Consider the following 9,135-nt stretch of genomic DNA (forward strand, 5'->3'; position numbering starts at 1 on the left):
CGTGGGGCTTGAACTCTGGGCCTGGGCACTGTCCCTCAGCTCTTCAGCTCAAGGCGGGCACTCTACCACTTGAGCCACAGCACCACTTCCGGCTTTTTCTTTTTACTTATGTGGTGCTGAGGAATCGAACCCAGGGCCTCATGCATGCAAGGCAAGTGCTCAACCACTGAGCCACCTGCCCAGCCCTCCCTCCTCTCCCCCCCGTCTCCCTCTCTCCCTCTCTCCCTCTCTTGCTCTCTCTCTCCTTCCTTCCCTCCCCCCTCCTCTCTCCTTTCTTTCTGCTAGTTCTGGGTTTGAACTCAGGGCCTGGGCATCATCATCTCTGAGCTTTTTTATTCAAGGCTGGCGCTCTACCCTGTGAGCCGCAGCTCCACTTCTGCTTTTTCCACGGGTGAGCTCCTCAGATCAGCGTCCGGGGTAGCTGGGATGACAGGCGGGCACCATGTCTGGCCAGACCAAGCGCTTCCAGCCCCGCTACATCTCTCCCCTCTCTCTCTGCCTCTCAGCCCTCCCCTCTCTTCCCTTGCCCCCTCCTCCCCATCCAGCCGTCCTGGGCCTTACTTTCCCTCTCTTTGGGGCTCCATTGCCCGGCGATCTAACCACCGCTCATCACAGCTCTGAGAACCTGAGCACAGTTTTGCATCTCGCACCCAATGCCTGAGTTTCTCTAGCCGTGAACTGAAGGTCAGGGTCATTACCGGGGCGCTGCTGTGGGTCACGTGGACGGGTCCGGCAGTGTTGATTCAGTTTATCAAGCGCCAGCTCCACAGCAGATACTCTCGTTAGTCCACTGGGATCACAGAGAGCAACGGAATTCCCCTCGCATATGAATAATAACTCTGTTCTAACCGGGCGCCGTGGCTCCCGCCTGGCATCCCAGCTGCTCAGGAGTAGCTGGGATCTGAGGATCGCGGTTCAAAGCCAGCCTGGGCAGGGAAGTCCGTGAGACTCTGATCTGACAGCCGGCACTCAGCCTCTGCACCCCGACTGATAGTCATAGGAAATTAGACCATGAAGGTGGACAGAAGAAGAGACAGGGCTGAGATGTGGTAACGTGCAAGCTGAGTCCTGGGTTCCATCCCCGGACAGACAGACAGAGAGAGGGGGCGGGGAGGGAGGGGGAGAGACTGAGAGACACGGGTTGGGGGGGGAGAGTATAGAATAGATAGAATAGACTGAAGGGAATCTAGAAGGGCAGAATCAAAGGGAAACAAGATGGTTCTTCGTTACCGCTTTTGTTTTCTGGCATTCTTTGTTTATTATTGTTCGTTTTATTATTTTTGCAGTGTGTATGTCTTTGGGTAAGGGGAGCCACAAAAAAAAACTAGATACTGTGTAGAAAAGGAACTCTCCAACTTGTGGGTGGGGATGGGAGGGAAAACGGGGAGAGAGCGAGGGAAGGGGGGCAGGGTCCAAAGAGAGGCGCTCACAGTGTGAATGGTGTCACTGTCACCCCCCTGCGCGTCACCTTTACAGGAACAATAACTAATGTTTTAAAAAATGAATAGAATAGAAGTGAAGCCAGAAGAGGAGATAGAAGGAAATGGAGGTCCAAATGGAGGTACATGGTTTTGTTTGCCTGTTTTGTCAGTTGTGGGGCTTGAACTCAGGGCCTGGGCACTGTCCCTCAGCTCTTCAACTCAAGGCGGGCGCTCTACCCCTTGAGCCACAGCGCCACTTCTGGTTTTCTGGTGGTTCCTTGGAGATCAGAGTCTCATGGACTTTCCTGCCCTGGCTGGCTTTGAACCGCGATCCTCAGCTCTCAGCCTCCTGAGTGGCTGGGATGGCAGGCAGGAGCCACGGCACCCGGTGGGCACATGGCTTTTGTGAATAGAAGCCTGGCCCGGAGCTCAGGAGCAGCAGGATGCAAGCTAGATCTGCGCAGGACTGTCCACAAGTTTTTCACGTTCTCATCCTTCCGCCAGCAATGTCTGCAAGGTGTGTGTGTGTGTGTGAGTGTGTGTGCAGGAATCCTGAATATGATAAACAGAAGTGGACTGTTAACAGAACTGACATTCTAGAAACCAAGACAGCTTACAGATATGTGTGTGTGTGTGTGTGTGTGTATATATGTATGTATATGAAAGTGTAGTAGCCGGGTGCTGGTGTTCCTGTCTGTAATCCCAGCTACTTAGGAGGCTGAGGTCCGAGGATGTCCTGGTTAGAAACTAGTGTGGGCAGGAAAGTTTGTAAGACTCCTTATATCCCCAATGAACCACCCAAAACCTGGAAGTGGAGCTGTGGCTCAAGTGGTAGAGCGCCAGCCTTGAGTGAAAAAGCCCAGGGACAGCGCCCAGGCCCTGAGTTCAAGTCCCAGGATTGGCATACATAGAAAAAAAGTGTCTTCAAAACACTCTTTCTGATTTCTTTCTTTCTTTTTTGGGGGTTGGTTGTGAGGCTTGAACTCAGGGCCTGGGCGCTGTCCCTGAGCTCATTTGTTCCAAGCTGGCGCTCTACCACTTGAGCCACAGCACCACTTCCAGTTTTCTGGTGGTTCATGGGAGATCAGAGTCTCAAGGCCTTCCCTGTCCAGGGTGGCTTTGAACCACGATCCTCAGGTCTCAGCCTCCTGAGTAGCTGGGATGACAGGTGTGAGCCACCGGCGCCCGGCTCTAGGACATCTTTTCTTACGTAGCTCGTCTCAGTTCGGGGAATCTTGCTTTGAGAGCTCGTGGCTAGAGCAAGAGCTGCGTATTCTCCATCATTCCCCGGCTCCCTGCCAGCCTCGCCCACCATGCCCCCACCTAGAGGCTTGTGGACGAAATCGAGGAACGAGAGACAGGTTGGATGGCGTAAGAGGGATGAGCTCACAGAGAGCTGGCTTTGGAGTGGACACTGCGGTCCCCTCCTGATTTCTGGACCAGGAGTTGGGGCGGGGGGACTGAGGAGGGAGGAGGGAGATGTGCGTGTGTGGACTGATGACCCACATTAAGAAGTGAGCATTGGGCTGGGCACCCATGGCGCACGCCTGTCATCCCAGCCACTTCTGGAGGCTGAGATCTGAAGACCGTGGTTCAAAGCCAGCCTGTGAGACTCTGATCTCCAGGGAACCACCAGAAAACCAGAAGTGGCGCTGTGGCTCAAGTGGTAGAGCGCCCACCTTGAACACAAAAGCTCAGGGACAGCGCCCAGGCCCTGAGTTCAAGTCCACAGAAAGGAAAGAAAGAAAGTAAAAAGAGAGAGAGTTAGCACATTTGTGGTGGGAAAAATAATGCTGAATACAGACCCTGACGCAGGAATCCATCCACTGATTCACTCATCCATTCATAAACTCAACTCCTCCATTGATTCGCTCACCCATGCATAAATATTCATCCATTCCTACACTGCGCTCACACTGAGTCCAGCATAGCGCTGCAGTCCCCGGATGCTGATGGCTCATGTCTGTCATCTTTGCTGCCCAGGAACATTTCAGAGGGTCGCGGATCAAGGCCAGCCTAGGGAGAAAAATTCACAAGACTGAATCTTCACACTAAACCAGCCAAGAAAAGGAGCCAAGCTGGAGGGGTGGCTCAAGCGGGAGAGCATCGGAAGAGCAAAGCAAGGTCCTGAGTTCCAATTTCAGTATTGGGGAAAGAGAGAGAGAGAGAGAGAGGCGCTCATTGGAGGCAGCTGGGTGTGGTGGCTCCCGCCTGTCATCCCAGCTACTCGGGAGGCTGAGATCTGAGGATCGAGGTTCAGAGCCAGCCTGGGCAGGAAAGCCCCTGTGTGGCTCAAGGGGTAGAGCGCCAGTCTTGAGCACAAAGAGGCCCAGGGACAGCGCCCAGGCCCAGAGTTCAAGCCCCAGGACTGACCAAAAAAGAAAAAGCAGGGAGGAATGGAGGAATGTGTGGCGTGTGCATGTGGAGGGCTGCTCCCGGGGAAGGATCGTCCCAGCCCAGCCCCGAGGGGCTGGAAGACACAGACCCCACGGCAGCTACAAGTCCAAGCCTGCGCGCAGACGGAGCTGTCTTACAGGAGGCGGGGCGGGGCGGGGCCAGCCCGGCCACAGGGCAATTGCCTGGACTACAGCAGGGCGGGAGAGAGGTGGACGCAATGCTGACAGACAGGCAAGGCAGGCAGACAGACAGACAGACCAGACAGACAGGGCAGGCAGGTACGCAGACAGACAGACAGAGGGCAGGCAGGCCGACCAGCATCTTGACGGTATGAGCTATGAGGAGCGAGCCTGGCCCCAGGTCTCTAGCTAAGTAGCGGGTTAGCAGCCAGTTGGGTGAACTCATTTTGGGGTGCGTTAGGGGTTGAGGGCAAACCAGCCCAGTGGAAGCGTAGATCTGATGGGCCGATCGCGAGATTCTCCATGTCCTGCCTCTGAGTTCCCTGGAATGTGCCGAGTTCCTTCGTCAGTGGGTCACTGAGAGATTGGCGCACGTTCTAGAACCTTCCATAGAGGCGTGTGCGTGCGTGCAGGCCTGCGTGCGTACACTTGTGTGCACACACCCCTGGGTGGTGTGTGTAGGTGGTGAACAGTTTGAGAATTCCCCCAGGGGTCAATGTGTTCCCGTGCGTTGGGAGCTCTCTTCCTATCTTTCCCTCTTTTTTGTGTGTGTGTCAGACCTGGGACTTGAACTCAGGGCCTGGGGCGCCATCCCTGATCCTCTTTGTGCTCCAGGTTGGTGCTCTACCACGTGAGCCACAGCGCCACTTCCGGCCTTGATTAGTTTCTTGAAGATAAACTCACAGGAACTTCCCTGAACTGAGAGTCTCAAATCTCAGCCTGAACCGCTGGGACTACAGGCGTGAGCCATAGTGCCCGGCCTTCCACCAGAATCAAAGCCCGATGGGTCAATCTGTCCACATTCAGCATCTCCCCAGCTCTGGAAGGGTCTGTTTTTCCTGGGTCCCCAGGAAGATGACAGGCGGAGACTCACTGATGGGTGGTGTGGTCACTTTGGGGAGACCATATTTACTGATTTGGACTAACCATATGCTGATAACATCCCCCAGTCTTATCTTATGATCTCGATGGCCTTAGTACAGGTGTGTATGTGTGCCAGGCTGGGGTTGAGCATCTCATGAACTTGGGGGGGGGAGGCGGAGGAAACTGAGTCATGAGGGCGGGCTTTCTGGGGGGAGGGAGGTACCAAGGCATTGGTTGCCCCATGCAGGTGTGGGAGTGGAGGGCAGGGCAGGCCGTTCAGGGTTAAGATCTCGGGGTCTTCTTGCCCAGCCCGTTCCCCCCCCACAGAGGAAGTCACACCTTCAGACCAGGCCGGAAGTTGAGGGGTAGCTGGGGGGTGCAGGGCACCCTGTGACACCCAGCTTCCTGCCCCTCCTCGCCCCACGCCTCTGGTAGTCAGCCTGATGGACCGGTTCTCTTTCCCTCACTCTGCTGGTGGTGTCGGTGTCGGTGTTGGGGGAGACTGGGGGGCCTGCTCCCCACTTTCACCCCATGGGGTCCAGGCCTGGCTCCACCCCATCCCTTCTTGTCCCCATTTCCTGGAAGGCGGTGTGGAGGGGGGCTCTGTGGGCTTTTTGTGGGTAGCCAGGGAGGGTGGAGGTGTGGGGGGAGGGTAGGAAGGGGGGAGGCCCTGTTTACCTGGGGGTCCCCCCAAAAAGCCAGAACTGGGTCCAGCAGTCTATGGGAAGGAGCGGGGAGGAGCGAGAGTCGATTGGGTTTACTTCCTCTGGATCTGGGGGTGTCAGGGGCGGGCTGGGGAGAGCCCTGGGAATTGAGGGTGTCACTTCTTGAATCAAAGAGAGGAAGCCGGGCAGGCCTGGGCAGCGCTGGCCGCAGGGCGCAGGCAACCCCCCCAGGGGGCGCGGTCCTGGACCAGGGAAAGAGGGGGGGAGGAAGGGGGGTCAGGAAGGCTTCCCTTTGGGATGGAGTTGGAGGGGGGCCCACAGGAGCCGGGGCGCAGGTGGGGTGCACTTGCCGGCTGGGCACCCCGTTTTCTGCTGGCTCATGACCCTTGGGGGGGATGGGGTGTTGGGAAGCAGTAAGTTCCCCCTCTTCTCTCTAAGGTCCCCTCCCTCCCTCCCTCCCTCCTGAGTCACGGGGTGGGGCGGGGCTGCAGGGAAAAGCCACTGCTTCCCGGAGCTCACTTAACCCCTGGAGTGGGAGGTGGCACCCCAAAACCTCTCTCTGCCTATCACTTAACCCCCGGAGTGGGAGGTGGCACCCCAAAACCTCTCTCTGCCTATCTCTCCCTCTCTCTGACCTGTCTCTCGGCTCTGTTTCTCTCTGTCTCTGTGCTTCTCTACATCTTTCTCCATTTCTCTCATTGTGTGTCTGTCTGTCTGATTGTCTCCCTGTTTCTTTCTTGTTGGTCTCTCTGTCTCTTGTGGATCTGTCTCCCTCTCTCTCTAGGTCTCTCCGTCTCTTTCTGTCTCATTGTATCTCTTTCTCTGTCCGTCTGTCTGTCTTCCTCCAATGCTGCTGTCTTTCTCTCTCACACAGTGTGTCTGTCTGTCTGTCTGTCGCTGGCTCAGCTCCCAGGCTCCTTCCTGGCGCAGCTTCTGAGCACTGTGTACATGAGCCGCTCTTCGGGAAAGGAACTCCACTTCCAGGATCAGGAAGTTCCTCCCTCACTGGCCCTTCCTGTCACCCCGAAGCCCCCTCCCGCCCTCTGAGCGGAGGGGGGGTGGGGTGCCTGGCCCCCCCTCGGGGGTGGGGGTGCTGGATCCGCCGGGAAGGTGAGGTGTCCTTGCCGGCTGACTCATGGCTGCCCCGTTGTTGCTCTGAGGAACCCCTCTATCCCCCCATCACGTGACCCACAGCTAAGCAAGATATACAGTCCTGGCCAGACAGACCGAAGGGCGAAGTCTACGGTGGACGTCAGTCGTGACTTCTGCTTTTGCTTTCTCCCTACTGACGTTGGGAACAGAAAAAGCCATTTCCCTGCTGGGAGCTTAGCCTTCTAGAATGTTCTGCTGGGGGGAGGCCTTGGGAAAGTCTTCCTGTAGCTGTTACCGGAAGCGGATCCACTGCCCAGTTCTGGCCAGCTCTAGCTGTCCCTGCCCCCCTCAACTCTCTCTTCCTCCCACCCCACCCCCAAGTTCCAAACTGCCCCCCCAAACCCCCCTCCCTCAAGGAAATTTAAAAATGGGTCACGGACCTCTGAGGTACTAAGGAAGGTTTGATACACACGGATAAAGAAATTACTGCCGTACAATCCATGCCTCCCATCGGTCATCCTAGCTACTCAGGAGGCTGAGATCTGAGGATCCAAGTTCGAAACCAGCCCTGGCAACAAGAATTTTTTTTATTATTTTTTTTGGGTCCGGTTGTGGGGCCTGACCTCTGGGCCTGGGCGCTGTCCCTCAGCTCTTCAGCTCAAGGCTAGCGCTCTACCACTTGAGCCACAGAGCCACTTCTGACTTTTTTCTTTTTGCTTCTGTGGTGCTGAGGAATCGAACCCAGGGCCTCGAGCATGCAAGGCAAGCGCTCTACCACTAAGCCACCTTCCCAAGAAATTTTTTTAAAATTGTTATTACAAAGGTGATGTACCACGGGGTTACAGAGGTCAGGCACAGAGTAAATTTCCCTTTGGACAATCTCACCCTTCCCTTCTCTCCCTCTTCTTTTCCAAAATGCTACTTAGTGATCTGACATAATCCAGAAATGTTACTACTTACTCAACTCTGTGAATGCTCGCTCCGAGAACCTTCCTTCAGACGCACAATCATGCTGCCAATCTATAGTGTTGCTTTGCTAGTTCTGCCTAGCAGATACCATGATGATGAATGAAAATGACTCACGAAACAATATTATTGTCCGGGAGAGTGAGGAATGAGTTCAATCAGTACAATTAAACTGAAGGAGTTGTTTTATTTTTTCCATCTTCTATTTTTATTTATTTTTTTGACAATCCTGGGGCTTGAACTCAGGGCCTTGAGCTTTTGTGCTCAAGACTGGTGCTGTACCACTTGAGCCACAGTGCCATGTCAGGTTTTTTTTTTTTTTGGTGGTTAACTACAGATAGGAGTTCCATGGACTTTCCTGCCTGGGCTGCCTTTGACCCTGATCCTCAGATCTCAGCCTCCTGAGTAGCTCGGATGGCAGGTGTGAGCCACTGGCTCCCGGCTCCAGCCTCCACTGTGAAGGGGTCAGGTTGTACAGGTTATCTTGGGGGTGGTTTTGGTTGCAGATCCAGGAGCCGGTGGCAGGCCATCAGCAGGCAGGAAAATAACCCTGCCTCCCGCCAGGATCGCTGCAGAAAGTCAAGCACTCAAGAGTCCCGTGTCTTCACTCAGACACAAGGGAAGCCAATGACACGGCCAGTGTCTGTCCCCTGGCATTGGGCTTGCTCCATGGCACACTGTCCACTCCTGCTCCCCCCCCGAATTCCCATGGGGCTCTGGGGTTCTCCTTGAAGTCACCTCCAGTTCTGGCCTGGGAATTGTTGCTTAGGGGGATCGCATAGGCTTAGCATGGGCCAGGCTGTGCATTTTGACCCAGCAGTGCCGACAAATCAACAACAACAACGACAATGCATTCCTTTTAATCAACAATTATTCTGTCCAGCAGGGGGTTGTGCCTGGTTGGAAACTTTCACCTGGAGCCAGGCGCTGGTGGCTCACATCTGTTATCCTAGCTACTCAGGAGGCTGAGATCTGAGGATGGCGGTTCAAATCCAGTCTGGGCAGGAAAGCCTGTGAGACTCTGATCTCCAACAAACCACCAGAAAACTGGACGTGGCGCTGTGGCTCAAGTGGTAGAGCACTTGCCTTGAGCTGAAGAGCTGAGGGACAGCGCCCAGGCCCAGAGTTCAGGCCCCATGACACACACACACACACACACACAATTGGGATCAGGGGCCGTTTAGCCTGCAACTAGAGAAATGAGAACTAGCATGCAGGACTAGTAGAGGAGAAGAAAGTTCTAGAATTCACGTGGACAACTACTGGCATTCTAAGGCTACTTTCTCTGGACTCTTGTCCAGGTGCTCCTGGCTCTGCTGGTGGGGACACACCTGTCCGTGGTCTCTGGACTGGTCCTTCCCTTTGAGGGACGGGAGAAGAGGGACAGTCTGTGTCCCCCGGGAAAATACGTCCACCCCCAGAACAGCTCCATCTGCTGCACCATGTGCCACAAAGGTAGGAGGAGGGGGGCGGCCTGGGCTTCCAGAGCCGGAGTCCTGCCCCAGCCCTGCCCCTGCCGCCACTCCCTACTTCCCTTCCCCTCCCCCCTCC

General features: G+C 55.4%; 1 protein-coding gene across 1 annotated transcript in view; it reads left to right on the forward strand.

The window, feature by feature from the left end:
• Window positions 1-9,135, forward strand: part of Tnfrsf1a (tumor necrosis factor receptor superfamily, member 1A) — an 18,845-nt gene that overhangs the window by 4,627 nt on the left and 5,083 nt on the right. Inside the window, exon 2 of the mRNA XM_013023594.1 lies at window positions 8,886-9,039. Within this exon, the coding sequence (XP_012879048.1) occupies window positions 8,886-9,039 (154 nt within the window). The remainder of the gene's footprint in view (window positions 1-8,885; window positions 9,040-9,135) is intronic.

This window comes from Dipodomys ordii, unplaced genomic scaffold, assembly GCF_000151885.1.
Source record: "Dipodomys ordii isolate 6190 unplaced genomic scaffold, Dord_2.0 Scaffold69, whole genome shotgun sequence".
Taxonomy (NCBI): Eukaryota; Metazoa; Chordata; class Mammalia; order Rodentia; family Heteromyidae; genus Dipodomys; species Dipodomys ordii.